Genomic DNA, 26,989 nt, shown 5'->3' with positions numbered 1-26,989 from the left:
TCTACATTAAACACTATCTCGGGAATTTATATATATATCAGAGATAAGTATTTCTTATAGACTTTAAAAGGAAAAGATGTGTAAGTCTTCTCTGTTTGGCACAATATAAACCAAGAAATATAAGCCACTCTTATCTGCCCAGACTATTTTTGATCAGCAACAAGTAAACTCAAGAGCATTAAGTAATTCAAGTGAAGATTTTGGTAGCATACCAATGGAAATTACAGTCCAAACAGTCAGATTATAGGGTCAAACTTTTCTTTGCCAGCTCCACAGGACTCCAGTAACTCCCCAGAAACCAGAATTCAAGTGCTGCAAAACTACATACTCCAAACGCTGTCACAACACTTGGCTCGTACACAAAACACTGTAATTTCACCTAAAACAAAGAGCTACGGAGCAGCAATGGCTATGAGAGCGTGACCTGCCCAGGCGTGCCCTCGGATCCCATGCTCACCATGGCACCTGCCCTTTGCATTCAGGTTCACGTAACAAAACAAAAACTAAGCTGCTTCAGCTAAATAAAAACATGGAAATGGCCACTTTCCATATTTACAAAACAAAAAGGTTGGAAGTTTGATAACTTTTAGGTTTATTTATTTATTTCGGGCAGAGGAAGCAAGAGAAAGGATGCCCTGGCACAGCAGCAATCTCATTGCTCAGAAACTAACAAAAAAAACCCGCAAAAATAAAAAAACAAACACAACACCTATTTTACAATTTTAAAAGGAAAAATATACTCTGTATCCAACATGATCAGCACTTGTAAATGTCAAACATGCCGCTTCAATAATACAGTTTGTGTTTCAAGTTCACCGTGCGGCACAGTTTCTTGTTCCAGTCTCGGGCTGACATCACGGCTGTTTTTGCCAGAACAGCATGGACCCCGCACTAATTACTGGAAAAGCTTCTTTTTGCCCATGACCTCAGCCTACTACTACATTCATGAAACTGCTTAATTAAATACAAAATGACGATTTATTTTTAAAGGCTTGAAGATTCAATTTAAGCCCCTATTTGTGGTCAGTGGGAAAGTTCCCTTCTTGTGTCAGGGGCCCTTTGCTGTTGATTTCCCTGACAAAAGGAGAAATATGTCCCTAATCTTCGTGGTCTTTCAGCTGACCTTCCAAATCTGTTCTGAGGCTTTTGGCATCTATACAGGTTTTGTCTGCTGAAAGAGGCGATCCTGAAGTTAATTGAAAGGTCAAAACCGCTATTAGGACACTGCAGGTAGCACCAAAATTGTGAGACACAGGGCTGCGCGGCTTCCTAAGCAGAGCAAAAGCAGCTGGAAAGGTATCAAAGCCAAGTGTAGGGCGAGAGAATGAAAACACACATGGATGTCACTGCAACAGCTCAATTCAACCGGGAGGCTCTGAAGCTGAAAGGTGAGAAAACATCTCTCCTTCCAGCATGGGCGTCTGTGAGCAAGAGAATGATGTGAAAGCTGAAGGAGCAGATGTATTAGCATTGATGTTGTAAAAAACAATAAGGGTGGGAAGACCTTCTACTGTTCTTGGTCATATTGCACATATATTCAGAGTTTAATACATCACCAGTCAACAGGACGGGCAGTGGCAGGGATCTCAGCAGACCAGATAAAACCCATTAACAAACTCCACCTGCCCTCCCAGAAGCCTCAAATATTCAAGGGAGAAGAAGGGGGTGGGTATATCTTTGAGGGAATTCACCTTTAATGCAGTTCAGAACTGTACATCCCTCTGCCTACACCTTTTTGCTCTGGTCATCTTCCTAAGGACATCAGAAAAAGGAGCAGGTAAGACTTTAATTTTGTTTATAATCTCCACAAAAGTAGCGAGTTATATGCAGGTTGTTAAGAAGGCTTCACTATCCTAGGGGACCTGACTCAAGTGCTGCAAACTTGGCTCACCCTCATGAAGTTTGCTAGAATGCAGAGTTAGAAAAAAAATCAGAGTAAAAGACTCCTTAATAGTATGAGAAATGTTAAACCTTTGATTTCGTTTTTTAAACTATTTTCTGCCTATTCCCACCTGCAAAGCGACCTAGAACAGGGCTACTCTGCCAGAAAGCCAGTGGGCTTTCAGGGTTGAAGCAGGAGGCAAACGTGGCCCATGAGCAGCTACAGAGAAACACTTTGGGACAGTCACTTCCTTGTCATGAAGCCAAACAACTCTTCCGTGGGACACAAAAGCTTCTCTGTCATAACAACAACTAGAGAAACCCCAGTCCAGACACATGGCCTCCTTAAACAGGTACAGCATAGATGTGCACAAAGTTCCCTTGGATGGACCGTATGTGAAACACCAGACCCAAAATTAAGCAAAGCAATAGATAGCTGTGTTCAAGGCAATGGAAAGTGACAAACAGGCCATGTCCTGATCTGCAGCCAACGATAGTTCTCTTGAAAATCCCACAGATAACTAATACCGCCTTGAAAGAGAGGTGACAGAGCTGACGATCCATTTTCCTCTAACAGGATCAAAGAAGCATCCTGCTAAACCCTGGGGAATGTTCTTCGAAAGGGCAACCGCTCGCAAGGCTTTGATGTTCTCCTTCCCTACATCTGAGAAGATGTCAGACTCGGGGGGGTAAGAGTCTGGGACAGGTTCTGACTTTTGGCAAACAGTTCAAACGAAAGAGGAGCCAGTAAGTAATGAGCGTGGCCAATACTAAAGAGATTGCTCAAGAGGTCTAGGTCCCCCTGCTTTGAAACCGCTACAGGAACACTGTAAGCAAACACGTCCTCAATACGTGAGCCTTCTGCAGGAACCATCGTTGGGGCAATGCTTCTCTCCACATCAAAGATTGTTGTTTTCTTCGCCTAGACTAATATCTGAACTTCAACAGCCCTTTTCCCCAGAGGATTAGCAAAAGTGAGCTAAACTTTCTGGCACTCTCAGGAGACAAGTGGTTATCATCTGTAAAACAAGCCCAAATCTGTTTTTATGAGATTAAGTAACTTGTCCAAGATCACAAAGAGCTCCAGGCAATGCCAGAACAGACGCTATTGCTCTCCACCATCTCTTTTTCAGCCTGTCTTTCTCCTAATACGGGTTAAGTACCAAGTCACATGCTTTGCAAGCATTACGGCATTTGACTATCAACTGCTGTATCTCCCTTGGACACCTTCCCCAGAAGTGCAACAAAAAGCTTCTGACTCACTGAAAAGGTGAAAAAAAACCCTGGGTGTGTCAGGACGAGCGATGAGCCTATTTATAGCCGATTTATAAAGGTTTGCATTTTGCTAGGCTGAAAACGCACGTAACTGAATAAATCACACACATGAGCGCACCTGCAGAAGGGAGTAGAAGTCTCTGTGCCTTACAATGCGACCACGTTCATGATACTGCCCAGCACCCCTCCTGACTGCCTTCGGTCTTCTGCAGAAACCAGGTCCTTTGGCCAAAATAACAATGAAAACCAAATGATGCAATACTGGACATCTCCACACTAGCATCAGCTGGTTGTATCCTAGTTCAAATTTTAGCTCTGTTGACAAACACAGTTTTTCTACCTTGCTGACATCTCAGCCTGCACAGAATAACTTCATATGTATAGCTAGGCTTTACTTCTTCAGACTTTTTTTTGCCGAAGTATGAACTTAGGTCATTTATGTTGGCCTAACTGTGATAAAAGTCAAATAACCTATCCCTTAATTCTTCCAGCATTTTATTCCATTTATCCTTATGCTCCTCAGCTACTTTAAATTTAGCCTGGAGACAATCCAGTACTTGGAGTTATTCTGAGAAGTGCCAACATTTTACAGGAAAAATACAGAAATAAAAAAAAATTACTTCCTTCTGTGCACAGATGGGTGCAATGACTGCTGCTCTTGTGATAAAGTAAATCCCTCATCTTCACGTAAAACCACTCTTCAAAAATTATTTAAAACCAGACAACTCTTCAACTAAAGAATTCCTTACTGGGCCACTTACTGAAACTTGCTCTGGGCAACAGATAGGAACAAAAAATGAAGAACACAGAGTTCTGGTGTCTCTGTCCTTATCTCTGAAGAGATGAGATGCATCGGTATGATAGCACTGCCTCCTCTACACAATAACAAGGCAAAACAATGAGCAGAAGGTGGAGATTTACAAGCCGTAAGCAATTAGTAGACAAGTTAATGTACAGCCTTAGACCTGGTCATCTAATTGGCACCTGTGTCTGTGATCTGGCGCGTGGTTAAAATGGCAGCAGCAAAGCTCTTCTTGTTAAACAAGGCACACATGGAGACAAAACAGCCCTAAACAGAGCTTTACTAAAACATGATTTCATTTCCTACTCCTCTAAAAGTGGAAATCCTGTCCAAACCTCCTATTTTCAGAATTCACATTTGTTTTATCAAACAATGGGCCCCCAGCCTGGGTGGCTATTTAAAGTCCTTCTGGAAGCACATGTTTGGGTTTGCCTGGTAGGTGACTAAGGACTCCAGCGCTAACTGAATCCTCCAAGTTACCACGGTGGGGCTGGGTTGAAAGAAGTCTTACGAAGCGATTTAAGCCGGCCAGGAAAACCAGACAACAAACGTGGTGAAACTCATGGAGTGTCTTGGATTTGCATCCACGAGATGTTGCCATCTGGTGGCTCTATAGACAGGGAAGCCAAGGGGTCTCCTGTGCTGCTTTTCTGCTTCAGAAATCATGAGTTCTGATTCCGAAAAACAGAGCCCACATTTGAAGTGCATTTGTGTGATTTACACAGTTACTGTATTCACTCTTGCAACACAGAAAACCTTATGAAATACATAGGCACAGTACCAGTAACAGACAGGAGCTTTTGTTTTTCCTTTTAAACCCTTGACTATTAATATGGAGAGTGAAGAAAGATTTTTCTAAGGCCCTTTATACTGCAGATGCCCTAAAATCTATAGAAGTTTAAGACCCCACACATGACACCATAAATAATTTCAATAGAGATTCAATCACTTTTTCCTGTGACTGATGTCATCTACAACTGGCATCATTTCCTTTTAATTACACTGCCTACAGTAATTAAGTACACCAAAGAAGATGGACTGCAAAAAGTCTTCTTGGCTATGCTGTTTTATTCTATTTTAGGGGTTTTTTTTGTTTCATAATTAAGAGTATTTTCAAATCCACAACTGGTACTGCCAAGTGGTCATTTGTTATGCAACTTGTTTACCCTTTTGGTCTACCAGTACAAAGATTGTGTTTCATGAAATATAGCTTTTTCTATGAAAAGTTGTTTCCTAGGGGAAAACACAGTCTGTGGTAAAAGAGAATAAAGCATGAACATATGTAAACAATTTCACAATAAAATAAAAGCTTGAAATGAAGATATTTCCAAGCTAATTGAAATTTTAGTCTATCCTCTTAACTCGCAGGAAAAGAAGTAGAGGAAAAAATAACCTGAGTAGTACAGGAATTAAGAACAAGTAAAAGACCAAACCTACTTCTCCACTGTAGCTTAAGCACAGAGAAAGCTCCCTGTGGGTCAAGGCATTTGGAGTAAATGGGAGCATTTCAGCCCTATAGAAAACGCAGGCAGACAGCTACCAGCAGAAACTCAGTCTCTCAGGTCCTTTCTGTGCCTCTAACTTTGCCCTTCCTCCCCATACAAGAATCCCGCACCTTCCGAGATCAACCAACGAGAAAAAGTGGTTTAGGTACTACAGAGCAAAGGCTCAGAGTGCTACAACACATTGCAAAGCTACACACAAAGGCAATTACATCTCACAAAATTACTTTATTTATTGTTTCGGTGACTCAGCTTATCAACGGCGTATTTCTTACCCTTCACTTAAGTTGTGCCCAGTAACACAGCCATTACCGTGAGGGCACACAACCTGCGCTGGATGCACCACACAAACACTCCAGCTCCCAGCACACCAGGTCATTCTGTGAGCTTGTTCTCCCCAAATCTGCCTGAGAGCTCCCCAATGCCAAGATGCCTCCACTGCCTATGGCAGGCTGCACTCAGGGCTTTTGGCTCACACGGACAGGGATGAGGTTGCTCCTTCTTCTGTTGGTTTGTTTGCCTGATCATGATTTGAGGCTTTTCATTATAACGTATTTTTTTTTTTCCCATGCAGGGAAAAAGCTGCTCTAGCAGCAGAGGCAAGCGGCGAGGTTGTTGTCTTGCAGTTAAGTTTAACTTGTCTGCTTTAATGCAGACTTTCTACACCACCGTGTGCCATCTGCTTGGCCATTCAATGTCTCAGTTACCCTCCCTGTTCTGCAGAGATGCTGGGAAGAAAGAAATAGATTAAAGATTATGACGGCGCCAGTTACTACAGTAATGACTTGCTGAAAAGCTCAGTTTATGACCAACACTAAGTAGGATGAGCATCCATGGCATAAGTGGACACATCCATCCCCAACAGCACAATTTCAGCAGCAACAACAGTTTAGCTACAGCAGCAGAGCTGACATAATCTTTCTGCATCCTTCCCTGCTCGACCTTTGGTATTTTCTTAATACTCAAACGCCAGCAACAAAGCTTTTGCAACTAATGATATCCAAACTAGAGCAACACCCATTGCCACAGCATCCCCTCCTGCCACGCAAATAGACCTTAAGATGGGAATTGGCTGATGAGACAGTGTTTAAAATTGTTGTGCAGAACTACAGGGTGCCTCTGGTACCAAGGAAAACTTCTTCAGTTATGGAGAATTTGAACCAGATCATTTAGAAATAGAAGAATTTTAACAGAGACAGTAAAGCAATAGTTAAATAAGGTTTTGGTACTTTTTCACTAAGACAAACAGAAACTTAGTTGGAGGACGTAACCTGCTTTGTCCTTAAGCTGGCAAAAGAACTCCTGGGAGCACACAAAGCATCATCTGCTGCCTAATGCCTTGTAACTCAGTAGCTTACTTTGATACTTCAAGTTATGACAGATCAGCTCAGATGAGAATCTGTTCCTTACAAGAGGAAATTATTTCCCTTAAATTCATAACACGGTCAATAGTGGGGCAGTATAACCACCCCACCCCATCCCAACCTTCAGAGTAAGTGCAAAAATAAAAGTAGTATTTCACTCTTGGAGTGACTTCGGAATCTACATTTAACCACAACTTCAGGTAAAATAAAGCTGGTCCCATAAACTTACAATCAGAAACCCTTTATTTTATTATGCACAGAAATAAAAGCATATATTTGAACAGCACTGTTAACAACATATATTCGGTGCTTAAGGCAGATGATAAGGGCAGCATAAGAAAGAGGCAAATTGCTCTAGTAATTATATAAAATGCATCAGTTTTTTGACTCTGCAATTTTAAGCTTTTACTTTGGCAAAGTCTTTCAAGGTTATAGAGAATTTTCACGCGCAGTGAGAATTTAGAAGTTATTATGACAGTCTATATTTCCATTCCATTTTATTTAATTTCTCATCTAAAAACACCTTAAAGTTGTTGAGATTTTTGTAATAAATGGGATTTTCTCTGAAAGCTTTGCTAAAACACCCTACTTAATTTTGGCAGCAGATGTAATCAAATCACCTCTCTTTCAGTTTTTTGTATGCCTCCATACACCACCCAAACTCCTGACAAAGTCAAGAAAAAGAAATTAAAATCTGGTTTTGTTTTTACATTAGCCTTAACTGAATTATGGGCACCCCAGCCCCTGATGGACTTTATCTGAATTCCCCTGGGGACCATATGAAAGTAAGGACTTGGAACAAGGGTGAGAGAAGAGCCTCCAAGCCCAGAAGGGAGCAGAGGAGGTTCAAATGAGGCTGGTGGAAGGGACCGGTTTGCTCATGAATGAATCAGCCCTTCTCCATCCACCTGCGATGTCCCCATGGAACGGTTGTCTTCCCAGGGATGTGCAACACATCTGGCATTGCAGGGACAAATGAAGGATGCTCCAAGCTGGAAGTAAAGGACGAGATTTTGGCTAAAAGCTGTTTGCAAGAGTTTCCTTGCAGAGCACTTGCAAAGTGCCCGAGTCTGGATGTTTGAACAAGGGCTGGTCTCCCACACAGTGTCTCTTGTTCACGGCTAATCCTGCAGCGAGGTCAAATAACGCCAGCTCTGAGTCACCACAACCATCTCCAAGGCAACTGGCTGAATATACAGTGTAAACACAGGATTACAGATTCACTGTTGAGTTCAGGAAGGAGGAGGAGGAGGAAGAAGAGCTGGGCTGAAATAAGTCATGCTCTTATTGAAATCAGAGTGCTCCGTGCTGAAGCAACCCTGGACAAATGCATCAGTGGAAGTGGAAGAAATGAAAAAATCCTTTTCTCCCACTTTGCTTCTCCTCAGCACCCCCTTCACAACTAAAGTATTTTTTTTTTTTCTGCAGGTTGTTTCTCCAAAATGAGGTACAAGCACAATAGATGGAGTTCTCCCAATGGTTCCTTACATCCAAGATGTCACTTTTTCCCTCACATCATGGCCCTGGACAGTGCTACCTGGCAGGAATGGGACTACCTTTCTCAAAGGTCCATTAAATCTTTGCCTGATACAAGCCGTATTTTGGGACAGCACCCACCCCTATGTAGCATTCCATGCCACAAGATCACGATTCTATTGGGTCAAAAAAAAAGCCCATTATAACTAAAACAACAACTGAGAGCAATTTCCTCCTTTCCCTTTGAATTAAGAGCAGATTTCCCAGTGACAGTGACAAAACAAGTCCCAGCGAGCCCTCCCCAGTGACTCAGGTACATTTGGGGCTGTCAGAGCCCACAGCATCATCCTGGGTACCACCAGGCAGCCACTGCCCCAGCCGTATCCACCACTGCTCTGAGGACATCAGGGGCAGCAGTGACAGGAAAACTTCGCTCCTGCTTGGAAATCCCATGAAGTGTGCTGGTTCCAGCGTGGGCTGAAGGGGAACACTGAAGCTTTTCAGCTCTTTTCTTGGCCATGCAGCCGCAGTCCCGAGGAGGAGGTGAGGTCACTGCTAGCGGGGCTGGCAGAGCCCTGCGCCCGTCACACAAAAACAGGGAAGGAGCCACCCCTTCTCTCTCCTCTGTGAGCAAACCAGCACTAACCTATTTGATTGCACAGGGCTCCAGTTGTCAGTAATTGTAAAAAGACTTGGCTTCCCAAGCCGTTTGAACAACCCAAACAGCACAGAGGAGGAAATGAAAAAATACCGTGGCCAACTTTCAGCTACATATTCCCAGGAGGAAAAACTCCTTAGCCCAAATTTTACTTCATGTGCATCTCTCATAAAACAATACTTACGAGAAAGATAAAAAGGCGAACCCAATAAATGCACTTGACCACTTCAACTATACTCTGTATAGTGAAAATGTCAGGCGTTTTTCTCACACTAGCACCAAAGCGCTGCATAGCAACAAGTCAAACTGAAAGGTTAATGGTAAGGACTGAAGCCTGGACCATGCTAATTCCCACGGTCCTGAAGTCACCGAAGGAAAATGTTGCACTGACTTGTTTTGGTTTGTTAATGGCATGAAAGCTTAACAAGAGTGGTGGGCTTTAATGTGAAAACCCACCCTGTCTGAATTGGCTGTGCTGGAGGGACAAGCACCGTATCTTGCCTGCCATTGCAAAAACTTCAGAAACTCTGTGTTGGCTCTGATCAGCATGACAGAATTTTGGGGAAAAGGGTTGTATTTCACCAGGACCACAGCAATGAACCTCAGAGAGTTAAGTAGATCCTAAGTGTAGCTAGAACTTAGAACATTGCTTGGACAACAGCATCTCTAACCTTGCAAATGTGTCTTCTGTTATCTTGCTCACGTTCAAAAGCTTTTTGCTATGTGTGAATACAACTGTGTATTTTCTTCAATAGAATCGCACAGTCACACATTAAATAATTGCAATCTCAGAGCACATAGTTGTAGAGAAATCAAGCAAGAAATTTTTAAAAGGCAAAAGCAGTCATGCGAACCACGCGTTCTACTCTCAATGAAAGTGTAAATGAGGAAAAAGATGACCAACAAAACAAGCATTACATTTAGATCCGCTTGAATTAACCAAATTTCATAGACTGATATACAAAGAAAGGCAATTGTTTACCAGGAGAAATTGTCTCCAGACTCCCAGGATTAATCTTTCTCGTGCTTGTGCAGTGTTGGACAGTTGACCCGGTGAAGACTAAGTAAAAAACTACATCATCTTCAACTTGATCTTCCTCAGTCAGCTGCACTGTAATAACAGAGTCACCCTAGGGAAAAGGAAATTAAAAAAAATAAAGGTTAGGTTTATATTTGCAAAAGCTACATTATATAAAATAAAACTTCTCTACCTCCAAGGCTCCTGCTTCCCATTCATACACTCCCTTCACATGACTCTGGGCCCATCCCAATTTTCAGATATGCAAGTCATCCTTAGCATGCCTTGTAGCATCACAGCCAGCCAACCAGCTAGGAAGTATGTTGAGCACAACTCTAGGAAGAGTTACATAGACATCTCAAAGGTATATTCAAAACACCAACTTAATATGGTGAAGTCATGCCAAGTCTGACAAACATGAGTACATATCCCACACAGGATTTCTTTTATACACACATATACATATCACCCACATATACTTAGCTAAAACAGAACAAGGATAGCAGCCTAAAGCTGCCTCCATCTTCATAAGCTTTAACAAGCTAATTCCACAATTCTTGCCTGAATGTTCGCATTTCCCCCTGCCAAGCCGGCCACTGTGTCAACACTTCTAGTGTAATCAATTTAATCACTGAATGCATCTCTCATCCTCAATCCATAAAGACACAAAGATATGAAAGCTTCATATCCGCTGAGAATTTTTCCACCTTCCTTTCAAAAAAAACCCCAACCTGTGTCTGTACAGATGGTGGTAGCTTTTCTCACTCAGCATCCATAAGCTCGTGCCTTGGTGAAATGCTCTGTACATTATCAAAACCAACTTCAGGCCCTGAAAAGAAATGTGTTTTGATCTGTTCATTGAACATTCCTGCTTAGTTTTAGGGAGGCTTTTGTTTCAGTATCTCAGCATATTCTATCATTTTGCTCATCTCTGCTATCAGCAAAAATTATGTTAATAAAAGGTACACATCATCATCATTAACCCAGCACAGGATACAGTAAATACACCCGCAATTCATACAGCTGCAGGACCAACATCCACCAACTTCGGTTTTCCATAGGGAAGAGAAAACAGGGAAGAAGGATGGTTTGCAGCTACTACAGCACTAAGTGAAGCATGTTCATCATTTATCTGCCCAAAGAATTACATAAACTGTGAGACACAGAGAACAACAGACTGTGAAGTGACCTTCTGCCCCTTTTCTATCAAGATCAAAACCAGTTGGATGTCCCAGTTTTACACTGCAGCTGCACCAGCCAGCTCTCTGCCCCCACCCCACCGAGCATATGGTTAAGGCTACAAATCTGGAAAGGATACTTTTAGTATTATTATTACTATTTTTGCAGATTATGTAATTGTAATTTGCATATCCAATAGAAAACGCATGTTATTTCATTTAAAACCTTTTCCTATTGCAGAAAAAAACCTGGACTTCCAAGTCTCCCATACGCTCGTGTGCATGAGCATGGCTTCCCACGCTCCATCTCACTTCTCCCCCTGCTTTCCCTCATCCCAGCTCCTTTTACACCCCAGCACAGTTTCCTTCTCCCAAGTTCATGCCCAGTTCTCTTCTCCTGATCCGGCCTGTCTGGTCCCTCTTGCCAGGGGCAGGACTGCACCTTGCTTTGATAGAAACAAGGTTTTGCAGTGCAGTACACAACCTGCCCCTGGTCTTAAAAACAAATATATGGGTCAGACTTATAACACGCTGGAAAGCAAACCATGAATTCACAAAAAAATAAGTGGAGAAGTGAGACTAGTTTGCATTTCCAGAGGTTGCAGAGTTACACTTGAGGAAGGTCTCACATGATAATATCAGACCAGGCTTCCAGCTGGGGATAAAAGAACCATGTAGCAAAAGTATATATTGTATATAGTCAGTGTTAAAATAAAAACAGGTGCAAAAAGAAATAAATCAAGCTTTAAATTCAAGCATGACCAGTTCACATGCTGAGTTGAAAACTAAATATTCTATTTCAAGCAAATGGATCCAGTTTTGAGCGGATGTTCAAAAAAACAAAAGCTGGAGTTTGAACCTACAAACCCTTTGTGCTTTGATTTTTATATCCGTCTTTGTTCTAACGGTTCCTCCCTTAGGGCATGAACATACAAAATACTTAAATGGACTTAAAATGCAGGTGACATTTCAGGACGCCCATCAACAGGGCTGACAGTTTAAAGTGGTAACCGTTAAAGGAATTTTTAAAAAAAGTTTAACTTGGAAATGAAGCATAGTTAGTTCGAATGCACGTGAGAAGACACCTGTCTATCCACGTGAAACAGTCAGTTCCATTTCAAGGAAAACCAATTTAATTTGCAGCATTATTGCAAAAGCTAATGGGTATATTTAGTTATTGACAAAACCTGTGTAAATACATGTAAGGAGGCTCAACACCAGAGGGGTTCCCCATAACTTGAAATCTCTCTAAGCCTGGACTTAATCAAGATAGCTGAACATTTCACATAGATACATGAACTTCAAGTGTGGAAAAGTCTGACCTAATTTCAAAGGTGGTTCTGCTTTGGGAGGTGGTTAGACCAGATGACCTCCAGTGGTCCTATCCAGCCACAATTATTCTATTTATATTTAAATTCAGTTCTTGTTTAAGTCTAGGGGAAGCACAAATTATCATCAGCTGATATCAACTGGAAAGGCTCTTCAGCTGTGTCTAAGTAGCACTTCATGGTGGAATAGTCTCCACCACCCTGCTCCTTCCTCCTCTTCTAAAGGACCCTCCAGCAAAAGACCAAAGGGGAACATACAATATCCTGAACGTAATAACTGCGCTTACCTTTTTTCTTTTTTAATTGAAATTTTAAGTTGTGTCCAAATATCTTCAGCAAGATTGAGAGCATGTGTGCTTCAGGTTTCTTACAGGTGTCTGAGCTACCTCTGGGCTGTTCTGTGTATGGTACAGCTCACCGTGCACGATGGGATCTGAGATCCCAGATGGAAAAGAGCAAAGCACCTTCAATGCACATCTCTACTTCCCAGTTATTAACAATTTTGTTGTTCACTGCCAATTTCAATTTGGTTTTTAAAAGTTATATTGAAACAACTTATTTATTTGAAAAGGAAATAAATAACGCACAGAATGAGCCCCTCTCTTTCAAGCATGTTTGGAGTTAAAGAAAATCAATTACAAACGCAGCCAAGTTCCTCCAACCCGTACAGAAGTCTTTCCAACAGTACTATTGCATTCAGCCTCCAAAAACATTTTAATTGAAGTATGTTTACCTTTATTCATTTAATGTTGTCCAAAAAATGTCATCTGTTCAGTATCACTGCCACACAAGGTGGTTATTATAACCCCGCTTTCATCCCAAATGGCTAGAAATGGGAGGCCAGCCTGCCAATATCCCTTTGGTGAAAGTACAGGCAGATCAAAGCCATTCTCCGGAATGCTCCAACAAATAAGAATAATTTAATTTCAAAACTAGTTTGGATCGACTAATATTTACTTGGCTTAACGCCCATTGGAAATGAAAACATTCCATTTTGGTCCGTTCATGAAAGAGGTCGCCCTCTCCCTTCGTTCGGATCCGAAAATCTCTGGTTTCAGACAGCTGTAATGGGATGCAAAAAAGGTGGATGTGGCTCTTTCCTCTGAATATATTCCTTTTGTCAAACCAAAGGGAGAAAGCGGAAGGCCTGCCTCAGCAAGGGATGGGTTTAAAGCCACGACCTTAGACTTTAACCTACTATAAAACAATTCAGAAAGTAATTTTAGTGTGGCACTTCTCTGAACCTTTGGCTTAGATAAGGCAGCAGAAATATAATTATATCTAAAAAGGCTCAACTACTGTTATTATGTCTAGAAACCAAAACTAGATAGAGGATGCACCTGTTTGTCAGCATATTTTCACCTTTTAGGTATTTGTTTTTCCAGTGCTGGATTTATAAAGGCACAGGGATTGCGTGTAAGCAAAGTAATCATTTCTTCTTCCTCAGACTTGGTTTCCATGTCTGTAAAAATGATTTACTTTCAAAGGATTTTTTTTTAATAGATTACTTCAGCAATATTTGGAAGTGACAACGAAGCAAATGACACCTCTGAGCTCAAAAGGATAAAGATCACTTATGTTATATAGCTGAAAAACACTATCCACTTTCCAAAAATAAATAATTGTTTTAAGCACGTGAAGACATCTTTCTTTTCCACTTCAGGTTCTGGAAATCTTTCTGGTTTTGCAAAACTGGGACCATAGGGACAGTTCCAGCAAATAAAGAATTCAAGATGAAAACCATGAGTAGAGCTGGCAGGGGGTGTTTTCCCTGAGGGATATCGGCTCTACCAGCAACAGGTACATTTCTCTAACGAATGATGAAGGGAAAAATATCCTTATCATGCTGGCTAACAAAGTTTAAAGTTGTGAAGCTGTATTTTTATAGCTGAAGCATGTGATTTCTAAGCTGGCTTTCCCCTCATGGTTCATACTGGGAATTCTGAAGTACGTTATCTAACCCACTAACCACCCACTCTGACTTACACACACGCAGAGTCTAAAAATACTTATGAAAATGAAGCATGTGTTAGATAGCAATACTGAAGCACTCAAGCATTACTTTAGCATTCTGTTTTTAACGAGAAAACACTAACAACCACTAACCCTGAATTTGCTCTTTACAGAAAAGCAAAATTGCTGCTGATGACCATTGCTATCTCCAGCTGTTTTTTCATGCAGGTAAAGCCCAGCCAGTGATGGAAAGTCCATGTGTTAGAAAGCTTAGAGAGGCACATACAAGGAAAGAAACCTTCCTCCCAATATATTTCCTTTTAAAGAGCTGTTGTAGACTTCAGCATTACGATGCTTTATTAAAGGGGTTGGATTAGGTGCTGGATTACATGAGTAAACGTAACCTGCCACTGCAACGAATTTTGTTTTGTTTCCGCTATTCATACCATGAATCAGATTATTCTTGGGTCAATGCTTATTACATTGTGTTGGGACACAAAAAGAGAAACATGCTTTTGAAACAGATGGGTTTTTTTCCCCCTTTTGGGAAACTCTAAACAGCTCCCAAGAGAGCTGCACCGCACCCAGGAGGACAGCACAAAATCACAGCTGTGGTTTCTTCCTCCTCCTTCAAGGAATTCAGGCTCACTGGTACCTTTATTTATTCATTTTTAGATGGAGCTGGACTTGCTGTTAGCCCAGCTAGTGACTGACACAGAGTACACAGGATCAGGCTGTAATTACAGCAGGATGCAAGTCCTTTCACATCCCTGTGCTTTGAGTTTCCCCATCAATGAGACTGGAACACACTGAGTATTTTTCACCCAAATGGTGTTGAAAGGAAAACCTGTCTTTTCAATCATATCACATTTTCTTTGGAAAGTGCACAGGACCAACAATAGTTAAGTTAGACAAAATCAAAAGGAAAGTTGAGACAATTCCACCTCAAATTGAAAACTGTAGAATAACTGAAATCAGCTGGAGGATGGAAGAGGCAACTTTAGAAAATGTAGCTGAAATCACCCCACAAGAAAAAAAAAATATAATTTTTAGATGCTCTATGATCCATTACCATCTACCTCTGCCAGTACACAACAGCTAAACCTTTGCTCCCAGCCAGTGTCCCTGTCTCAGCTGAGCATCCTGGAAGATCCTTCCCATCTAAAGTTACCTGAGGTTGGTACAAACGTGTTCTTAACCCCTTGGAGAACCACACCTTGAAAGGACATCGGCAGCACATGGGACACACGGACATCTCCAAGCAGAACACAAGACCAGATATAGTTGCATGGGTTCCTGATTGAAGAAGAGCAAACATGACAGTGCTCTCATCTCCTGGAATAACCCTTCTGATTGAGAAAGGACTGGATCTCAGTTTTCCCAGGTCTAAGTGCTCCAGCTGGTCAGACACAACGCAGGCACCAAGCACTATCACAGCTGGCTCATAAAACCAAGGGGAAAAAAAAATAACCTACATCCAGCAAACTCTTCCAGGTTGCTATTCCCAGTTAACAGAAGATGAGCAGCTCACCCCAGAGGGGTGAAATCTGAGGACAGGTCCTACCTACAAAGCATCCAGCTGAATTCCCTTCCCTCTCTGCCTTCGCATGGGGCGAGTTTGTAACGGCACCTCAATATTGAATGCATTTTTCCTCTTGGGAACAACATTAAGGCCTAGATGTTGCTTCCTGGTACTTCCAGGTGCTGCAATGATGCTATTTGGAACATCCAGCCCCTTCTGTGTATGTGGCCACTTACTCTGCAAGCTCCCAGTACACATATATAAAAGGAACAGACCAGGGGACATGGTCAGAGGTATCTGTTACGGCAAGATAACAGCAGTCAATACAGACATCCTCAGTTTCACCAGTACATATTGACTCAGAGGAGCATTTAATAGAAAAAAAAACCAAAACAAAACATCAAAAGCAGTTTATTCTGCAGAACTTCCAGTCCCCAGAAACAAAGGTAGGGCTGTGAAATCTGTCTGAACACGAGCAGTTCGAGAAATCCCTCCTGGCCTGGAGACATCCCCCTTGATAAAGGCAGTGACCTGGGTCAGGAGCATGGAGAAAGATGGATGTTGTTCAGCTGGAGTGTTGCAACCTCCTGCAGATAAAGCCTCCAGGGAGAGACTCCAGTAATAAACAGAATGGCAAGCTGCCAAGTTTGGGGTAGATTTGGGTCCTTTTTCATAGTCAATGACTTAAAACTTCTTGGTCTTAAAGAAGCATGAAGCAGAGAGAGGTTTTTTTCTTGTTTTCTTGAAAGAAATAAATTTTTAAAAATCACAAGGGAAGACAACAAGAATGACTACAATGTTAAAAAAAAAATAAATCCATCTCCAAACCTAGCTTTGTTTGCCTTCTAAATTAACAGCATTGCTATAATTTCTGTTAGTAAAGGGTTTCAGGTTAACAGCACAAATAGTGAGCCATTCTGTGATAAGAAACGCAGGTTGTTGCAATGCAGTCTCTTACCCTCATGAAAATACAATTGCAGACCATAATGTCTTGCCCACACGTCATCAAAAGAGCAGAATGATGGCACAAGTTCTTCTGCCAGCCCACAGAGCAACTCAAGGTGGTACCTTCTATATTTCATTAACACTGCACTAAACTAAAGGGATCTCCTCTTCCAGTGCTGGCCACAAAGCCATGACTGAAACACTGACACGTATGTTAAGTAAATTTCTTCTCTCCACCACTTTCTTCCCTCCAGGGTGAGAAAGAATCTGGTCCAAAAATAAGTTCGGCTTAGCACGCCGATGGATAAAAGACTGACACAGAAAAGTAGGTATATAGAGTCAAGAGACCACTTCGTTAAGTCTCTCTGGGTAAAAGAAATATGTGGCAAAACATGGACATCTATGAGAAATAGCCCTGAACTGTTGCCTCCAGGCTGAAGCTGGTTCCCACTGATCCATCCTGAGCGCACCCTGCACCTACAAACACACCATGGACACCCTTGACTTCCCTGTCTGCAGGAGCAGCATCATTACAGCTGATTTATTAACACAATCTCACAGTCAGTCCAGGTGTCTAATCCTGCAGCAGGGTTTATTTGCAAAGAGATAAATGGTTTGTGGAGAGCAAGGGGTGGATTTCCTCTTCTGAACCCACGCGAGCAACACAAACTCCTGCAGAAATGGGTACACTTGAAGAAGTCTGCTATGAGTAGCCCACTTCCTTTGACAGAGCATGTCTCTATCAGTCTACAAATCAATCAGCACAGAGATGAATCTTTATTGAGTGTCAAGATGCTATTATAAGTATTACACACATATTAATCCAGGCAGCTTGAAGGAGATCTCTACAGACTGCCAAGAGAAAATCCATCAAAGTAGCAGGATCTCGTTAGTGCTGAAAGAGACATGATTTATCTCCACGGGTACATCTTCATGACATACCACTTTGCTACAGGGAGCCAGGCAAGTTATTAGATTGGGCTGTTAATAGCTGATTTAGCTGTATCATTGCCTTAGAACGGGGCTCCACATGCTCTGTCGCGCTTGTGTTACCAACACTTGTTCAGAGCGTGCTTAGTGCATCTGCTCGGTGCCACACGGTGCTATTCAGACACCCTGCACACAGCCAAACAGCCGAGGTCACTTCTACTAATTTTTAGCGTACAGGAAGATGTGATAAAATCAGCAACAAAATTAACAGCACAACAACAACAATCAAAGTTAAGGAGAAAAACAGAGGAAGAGTGCCATTCAACCATTTGTGTTACATGTTAACATCTAGGGAAGAACTGCTATAATTTTACTGTTTGGGTGAAATTGGCAGTATAGTGAAGAAAATATTATTTAATTTTCCATTTCTTTGGGTGCCTTCGTGTTAGCCAGATCATTCATTTAAAACATTGTGTGCTTGCTGTCCCCAGTCATCATGGCCTGTACTGCCAGAATTAGCACCTACTGACAGTGACCCCAAACCCTCCACCACAAGCCCCACACAGCTCTGGTACAGAGCAGGAGGTAGGCGGGTACACAAGCAATAACACATTGAGGGTTGCCCTCTAAACTATGCAAATGTCCATATAATACGACCACATGAACATGAAGACAAGATGAAAGGGGAAACTCTCTGTAGCAGAATATCTCCTCCAGTACCAGGCAGTTTCCACACAAGTATTAATCTTACTATTAGAGGTTTTTTTCAGAAATTGTGGAAACTACTACAATCAGTTCCTATAAAACACACTCAAATTGATGGGAGTCTTGCTCTGGTCTTATCCTAAAGCCTCTTCTGTCCTTTACCACACTGTTAGAACTGAACCAGTTCATTTTATTACCAGCTGCCTGAGTGACTGATAGTATTTCCTACTAATTACTCACGTAGCAATCACAACAAAATAGTTGTGCTTGTGAGAACTAGCAGGCAGTTTGAATGTATTTAGTGACTAACAGAAATTCAGCTATTCTCCTGGCTCCAGAGAGATGGAAAGAGTCACAGTTCCTGGAAGATAAAGTACATATGACGACACAATCTTGTGTTCACTGGAGAATTTTCACAAAGAGCTTTGATGTGTCTTGAAGGAAAAAAAAAAAAAATAGGTTTGAATGCTGACATCCAAAGGCATCAGAGAGCAGAAGGATGGTGTTTTCCTGATGCTTCAGCCTCCTCTACAGTACAGCAAAACCCTCGAAGAGACAGAGCTCAGAGTATGTTCCAGAGCACTCATTTTCCTGCCAGCTGCAAAATAGCCCCACCAGTCTTCAAATATTTCACAACTACAGTACTCAGAGCTACTGTAATGATTGAGGTACTTTTTAAAGTGACACTTTTTGCCATTAGAGAATAGAAACCATTATAACCGTTATCCTACCAAAGAAGTACCCCCCGCAACCACAACTTCTTGACAGATGAAACTTTAGCAATGCTTAGAAGAAAAACTTTGAAGCAAAGACACAAACAGAGGCGGTCCTGTGAATGTGTCCTGCAACAGAACTGCCACTTGATGGCAGTGCACAGCACCGATCTTTGCGCAGAACAATCAATCTCAGGTTATTTTCCATTTAAGCACAATATGGAATTGCTTTACTGAGCAAGGCGGAGGACAAACATTTGCATAGAGACAGCGTGGAGCACAACGTTCAGAAGTAGACAAGAGGCGCTGCAGGTAGAACCCAGGAGATTTTGGAGGTTATTTGAAAACATCATGTCTTCATCAAATCTTTTAAGATCCCTTCCAACCCAAATCATTCTATGATGCTATAACCACAGTTCAGTGAGGAAAGTATTTTGCCTGCAGAATGAAAGCAGAACTAGGCAAGTTGAAATGTGCTTCTCTCAAATAAAATCAGTTTATTCAGGCGCCTCAACCAACTTTCTTAAAATCAAGAAGCAGGTTCTTCCACAAGCAACACAAGCAAATATTTTATTTGTAAAAGGTGCTCAGAGGCCTTCCACTCATTCATAATTCAAAGACATTTCGAAGGTGGGGCAGAAAACTGGTTTGTCATTAAGAAGAAATCAAGTACACAACAAATAAAAGACAAGAGGTTTATCAGATCCTCTCACCACAGAGCTGAACTCAACATCAAGGTTGGTTCTTCTCTTGCCTAAGGAGCTTGATGGAAAGTAAGACAGGGCTTCTGTATAGTGATTTTTGTGAGAAATTCCCACATAAAAAGCATGCGAGGTATGTTCTACTGTTTCTGCTGGACTGACCTCAGATACTCAGGCATCCCAGTGCCCTTTGTCACCATAGATCCCACTAAGCAAACAACTTCAGAGTTAGTAGAAAAGTAACTAACCCACAGCTGCTAACCTCATGACAACATTTTACTGTAGGATTATAAAGGTATTTCATTTTGTCCTTTTGTCCCTTCGGTAGAGATTTCTGAGGATCATTAATTATCTGGCAGACAATAGTGCACAAGTCACACCTGAGAAGGCTTCGGGGATGGTAAGAAGCCGGCTGCCAGGCAGACGTGTCTGCACAGCACCACCGGCATGGGGAACCACGGCACTTGGGACAGACACTGCTGCCACAAGCCTCAAGCTCTCTGCATATTTTCATTAATCCTTATTTATTCAGAAGGGTTTTGTTTTTCTTAAAACACAGACATCAGAGGTTATCGCAACTGTTTTTTTTTTCAGGAATAGACAGTGCACTTAAGTAGAACATCATTCTGTGTGAAATACGGAAGTGGGAGAAAAATATTGTAAGCATGATCCTTTTCTCCCATTTTAGATTAAAGCAGGGCACGCACTAGGAAATTTACAGGAGTAGCTAATTCATTAACAGAAGAGAGGACCTACTTTACCCAAAAGCCAGGTTATATTAAGAGAGGGTCAATGCATTCTTTCTGAGGCTTTTGAAGTTCATACTTCATTAAGTTGCATGGCATCTTGGCTTGGAAGTGGAACCTCTCATCTCTATCAAAACTCTCCTTGAGAAACTCTGCAGGTTACACAGCCCGTAAGTGGCAGTTTATACAAGAGACTCCATCCACAGACCTGATTAAAGACCGAAGTCAACAGGAGCATTTTTATCAATTAAGTGTTTGCCCTCCCATGCAATCACCAGTTATGACACATTTGGGTTTGTCACTCCAAATAACGTGGGCACACCTTAGACAAACCATGCAGAGGAGGAGCACTGTGATTTAAAACAAGTTTGTTCCTTTTAATCAAAAAGGAAAAAGGAAAAAAGTCTGCAGTGATACATCACCCTTCTTCAGCTGCTAATCTTTTCCATTTCACACCCACTGATCATTATCACCATGAAAAAAACATTCTCCTCTTAAAGGCAGATCTAAGGCTGTAGCCTTGGTAGTAATGAAGATGACTCTTAATGCTTCCCAACTTGTCCCCTGCATGTCACCTCAGTCCTTTTCCAACACATTCATACCCAAATACTGCTCTCAGGTTATTCTTCTAAAAAAAAAAAAATTCCAAACCAAATCACCTTGATTTCAGAGGGGCAGGAGATGTGACTGGGTTAGAAAAATAATCCATATAGTTACAAAGATCCCATAGCTAGCAGAGGCTGAAATTGGAAGCCATGCAGGTCACTTTTGAAGTAAGAGTTTTCAGGACATTGTATGCAGCTGAAGACTCAACCTTGATCATTCACTCACATGCACTCTGCATTTATTAAAGTTTGATTAGAAATAAGGACACAGCTTGTGATCCTTGATCCTTTTGTAATTAAATCTCCTGCTGAATACTCTGCTGGAATCACAATTAATGATAAAACTTATAAAAGGATCAACACTTCACTCTTTCCCATTTTCTTTCTCTTTCCTGGATGCTAGCAACAGTTCAGTTTAAGCTAAGTGACTAATTTTAATTATTTCATTTATAAACAGAGAACTTAATGAATTATCACAACAATAAGAATGCCACTTAATAATAAAACTCCAGTTTTCAGAGTATTGCTTAACCCTGTCTTTCCTACCCACATAGCCCTTGATGATCTGGATATTTCAATAACACATTGAAAATATCTAGGAAGTACCTTGCAACACTGAAGTTAAAATTTTGACTTTTGTTGGTAGATAGATACAACTGTAATAAAGGTGATGATCAGTGAGGTCACTGCAAGTATTTAACCAAAACAAAACTGAATCTCCTGACTTCCCACCTCCCATCAACCAAAGACTGTGCAACCCTCCCAATCCAATCCAGTCCTGCCAGCAAACGGAACAATTTGGTCCTTCAGCTTTGCAACCCTGGGCTTCCTGAGCACAAAGCCCCAGGTCGATCAGAAATAAGGTTTGAAACACTGTCCTTTATCCACTACGCTGCACCCGATAAGAGTTCCCATATCAACAGGACAGCACTGAAATACAAAGGTAAAATGGGGTAAAGTCAGTTTCAGATTTAACCCAGTATATTCCATAGAATATCCACAGCTGCACCAAAGCCCACAAGAAGCATCATCTATATGGTTATACACTGGGACGAAAACAACCTATGAAAACAGTAGCAACAGAAATCAGATACACTCAATCCAGCCACGTGACAGTTGCCTTTCGTAACCTTGAGTCACGCCAGTCAAAAAGCTGGGAGATAAAGCTCATTCTCTGTTAAAACCCACCCCATGCTATGCTGATTATGGTTCTGGAGAACACCTCTGCATTAAAGTCAAATTTGTATCACAATATTGAAGAGCACTGCTGTAATACAGAGAACTCGAATCTTCATCAGCACAGTTATCTGAACGACAGAAGATCTTGTCAATTACTTCCCCGCTCCACTACCCCACTTCTTCAGGATATCATAAGCAGCAAGGCAGCAACTCACATTAGTACCCCATTGAGATACTCAGGGAAGGAGGAAGCAGGTTTGAACGTTTTTATTTCGAATTCACACCACGAAATTAAGACATGGACCCTCCAAAGCAACACTGCCTTTTATAAAGGCAATTACCAGTTGACAGTGGTACAGATGGAACAGCTGCTTGACCTAAAGCCTGTTTAAGCATCAGCATTAACGGTATCACACCACAGTGAACCTTCCCCGTGCTATATTGAGGAACACTTGGCTGCTCTATCTCTCCTGGCATGAGCTGCTCTGCCCCATGACTGCCCTGCTGTGAGCAGCACCACGCTCCAGGGCCAGGAGAGGTTGTTAAACGGCTCTAGGAGCAGGTACCAAACAGCTCTAGGTGAGAGATACGATGCTCTGGGTGGACCAACGCAACAAGCCAGGGGCTGTTTGTTTACAGGGGAAAGGCTGAGCTCTTGTCCCAGCCCAAACCTGCAGCAATACAGGACTTAGCTCCAGTTCCTGGCAACCTCGTTAATCAGAGAACAATCAGGCAATGCTTAAATGGGACAGACTTATTTAATCACAAAAACAACACTCATAATTATTAACGCTGCAGGACATGTTTTCCACCTTATCTCTTAATCTTTACACTTATAAGGGCCAGTAGCCTCATCGTTACAGGCTGTGACCTCCTAGTGGTCACAAGCTCTGCAGAGGCAGGATATCTGATTTTCACAGACGAGGCAAATAAAAGCCAAAATAGCCAAAAGAAGGTACCAGGAAGGATGCAGCAGGTGGTCTACTATTTGTGTACACGGACTTGAATAAAACAAGAATCTCTATCCCTGCACTAGTGCCTGTGTGGATGTATTGTCTTTTCCATCACCCACAAAATTTTGGTCCCAAGTACACCAAACATCTCAGGCTCCCAAAACACTTCTCATAATTGTAAAGTATTAATCTGGGCAACCTGGTAATCACCAGATAGAACAAAATGTGCTCTAGCTCTCTAAATGGCTTCCAGGAACTGAACTGGAGACATCATTTTTTACTTTCTCCTTCTAAAAGGAGCTCAATAATGCTGCTGATGATAAAAACAACTACCAAAGGAGCTTTCAGGATGAAACTCATGCAAGATTAAAAAAAACAATAATAATAAGCAAAATTAAGTAATCTTGAATCTAAAGTACTAGCTTAGAAGAGGAAGTGTGGAAAGGATGCAACGCAAAGGTGCCAGGAATGAAAGGGTGAAATTTGGGGGAAGTAATTTTCCCTAAGAGCAGACAAACACAGGGAGATACCCTGACATGTCTGTATTGCCTGTTATTTGCAGTCATTTACTTCACAGATATGAAATTAATTACAGAGGAATTCGCAGGATACTGTTCTCTTTATTTGAAAACAAGGCTCAAGGAAGTTACATGCAGAAAACAGGAGTCGACAACACTGTGAAGAAGGTACCTGGGGTGAGGTTTGGTATTTACCTACCAATGGCCAGGCCACAAGATTGTTGTGTCTGCCTTTTGAAAAATAAAAATACCAGGAAGAAACATTTTTCTTTATGTCTGCTCACACCTAACAACTCTCAGATGAGTTCAGTTGTCAATTAACAGCACATGGAAAACAAAACTGATCTTAAAATATACAAAGCATTTATACTGAGAGCAAACAAGACGACTAAATATTGACTTTTCAAGGTACTTGAGTTTCTCTTTTTGTTCCCCCTCCACCTCTTCCTTAATTGACCAAAATGTGTTTGTTTTGAAAGGGAGATGATTTGTGTATACACCTGGCCAGGGGAGGAGGAAGAGAGAAAAGGGAGTCACTGATGTATTAATAATGTTGTCATCAACTTATTTGCATGGCAAAGAAACACTATATGGAGTGCCATATAATCATAATTTTACACTGGGCTACATCTGACCTCAGCCCAGTCCTCACTATCACGTGAGGACAAGAACTCTTAAGTATACCACTCCAGTATTACATATTAAATATAAACCCACATAAAATGGTGGGAAAATAAACTAAGTCAGAAGATAAGACTGGGAAAACAAAGCCACCAGATTAGCTAAGTCATGCACCGTTCAAAAGATATAAGGATAACTTTATCCTGCTTTCTACCATTCATGTGTTTCTACATCACATATTTGCATGTAAGTTTCATTCTTTTTCAATGTGTCATAATTTTAAATTAAGTTTCTTCAAAGTCAAGGTGCCTTCAGTTAGGTATGTGATTTATCAAATTTCAGGGAACATTTAGTTTCACAGTAATACTGAAAATGGTGGTGTATTCCAGCAGAGCCATTCTCCCAAAGTCAGGTCACACCATGTAGTGTTTTAATCTTGCTTCCAGCACAAGACTTAGTACAGCAAGTAGAGAATAAATTCCAATACAAACTTCCAGCTGATAATTAAAAGTAGGCAAAATCTAAAAGTTTCCATGGCATTAAAGGTCAATACGATCCGTTATTTACAGCACACACTTTCCAAGAGACAGGTCTATCACCAGCTCTAATTGTTTCTCCTTCCTTCCCCTTAAAAGCCACATTTGTGAGCAATTTTCCCTCCAGATTTTCCATCCTTGCATCCAGCTGTATCCGCGTAGCGAGGTCTGTGGGTAGGACCACAAGCACAGGATGGTTTCAGCAGCAGACCCTGCTCTAAGAGCAGCAAGGCAGCACGGACAGCAAACGGTCACAAAACCTGGCTAGCAGCTTTGGCACAAATTTAACACACATGCGTACACCCCCGCAAACCCACAGCTAATTTGACAGTCCCCATGTTCTGCAACAAAGCTGCTATTCAGGAGCGAGAGGAAGCTCGTTCCTTATTAAGGGAGCCGTGGAGGTTACGAGCTGGCGGGAGGCTGACGTCAACCCTGCCCGGCTGCAGCCGCCGCGGCACAGCTGAGCCCTCCGCTCCTTCCAGCTCCTCCCTGCCACGTTTAAAGCTCCAACCAGACAAATATTACCACCGTGGGCAAGCACTGCACACCGGGATGCCCTATTTTTTGCATTTTCCACATAAGCAATTTCTTCTTACCATCTTACCCCTCCCAACACATTAAGTCACAAGACCACAGCCATGCACTCCAGCGCGCTTTTGGGAGGCAAAATATAAAAGCAAGGGGATGCCTGCATGGTGACAGTGTTATGTGTCTCAAAACTTCTGCACAGTTTTCTGCTGGAAAGACAGAGGAGATCTGTGACTTACCTGAGCGTTACCACTGAGCATTTGCAACTGAATTAACACAATAATGTCTTTTAGGGAGCAAAGAGAAAAGGAGCAGCATCTCCAAGAAGGGCGGTGGGAAGCACATTGTGTGAATAGTAGGAGAAGAAAAACAACTGTTTGAATTTTGTACTCACATATAATGGAGCTTGCTGTGGATTAAGTTTCATGACCTCGGAACACTGAAAGAAAAAAAGACAAGTTTAAAATATTTTTGATAAAATTTTAGATATTCCTTATAAGCTGCTTTAGCACCCATATGTTACTTTTCCCAACAGTCAGTTTTATATAACAATTTTCTGTTTTCTTTCTTTTGGATCAACAAGGATCTATCAATGTGTGGGGTTTTGGCTTGGTTGTGGTTATTTGTTTTTATTTTTTGTTTATGCTCACATTAAGGAAAAACGACTCTAAAATCATTGGTAGGGCAAAGCACACCCCATCTGAGCCATCAGCAATGTTGGCAGTGAGGATATCCCAAGTGAAATTTGCTTCCCCTTCATGCCCATCTCAGTTCATCTTTCCTCCTAGCAACCCTCCTTCTAATCTGTTTTTTATGACAATTATCAATACTTAATTGCTACCTGTCCACCAATTCCCCTACTCCTACCCACAAACTGTTTGTAAAGATCTGTAGTTCTCTCCAGTGCTGGAGAACACCCATTACTCTGGTGAATACTACTTTGTCCGTGTTAATGTGTTGCAATTTTTTCCCCCTTCCACAGGGTTGTTTGTTCAAGAAAGATTTTCAAAACTACAGAAAAATCAAACTAAGAAAAATGCTCCTTGCAAAGCTGAGAGAAAACGTACAGAATAGATAACACTCACAATTCCGCATCAGCATATTTCATGGTCAGAAATTACCATTACTTGTCCTACTGAGGTGATTTTAGTCAAAAAAGGTTCTTCTTCCAGGTTTGTTCCTGGAATTTCTATATAACCTGGTAAAAATTATTTGCATTGAGCTTCATATCAGTTGAACCAGAATTTCACCTTCATTAGTTTCTCCATTGCAGTAGAAAATCGTCACCCTAAACAAAATCTGTAAGTTGGCATTTAATGTGTGTATTAAGAGTCCATGAGCCTAAGATG

General features: G+C 41.5%; 1 protein-coding gene across 14 annotated transcripts in view; it reads right to left on the bottom strand.

Annotated features, from left to right (window-relative positions):
• AKAP13 (A-kinase anchoring protein 13) overlaps positions 1 to 26,989 on the bottom strand; it is a 215,210-nt gene that overhangs the window by 126,054 nt on the left and 62,167 nt on the right. For all 14 annotated transcript variants that reach the window (XM_071814007.1, XM_071814010.1, XM_071814015.1 and 11 more), the window contains 2 exons: positions 26,035 to 26,079; positions 9,941 to 10,088 (listed from right to left, as the gene is read on the bottom strand). In XM_071814007.1, the coding sequence (XP_071670108.1) occupies positions 9,941 to 10,088; positions 26,035 to 26,079 (193 nt within the window). The remainder of the gene's footprint in view (positions 1 to 9,940; positions 10,089 to 26,034; positions 26,080 to 26,989) is intronic.

This window comes from Patagioenas fasciata, chromosome 12 (assembly GCF_037038585.1).
Source record: "Patagioenas fasciata isolate bPatFas1 chromosome 12, bPatFas1.hap1, whole genome shotgun sequence".
In the NCBI taxonomy this organism is placed as follows: Eukaryota; Metazoa; Chordata; class Aves; order Columbiformes; family Columbidae; genus Patagioenas; species Patagioenas fasciata.
The sequence above is the reverse complement of the archived record's forward strand: the minus strand, read 5'-3'. Positions and strand labels throughout refer to the sequence as shown.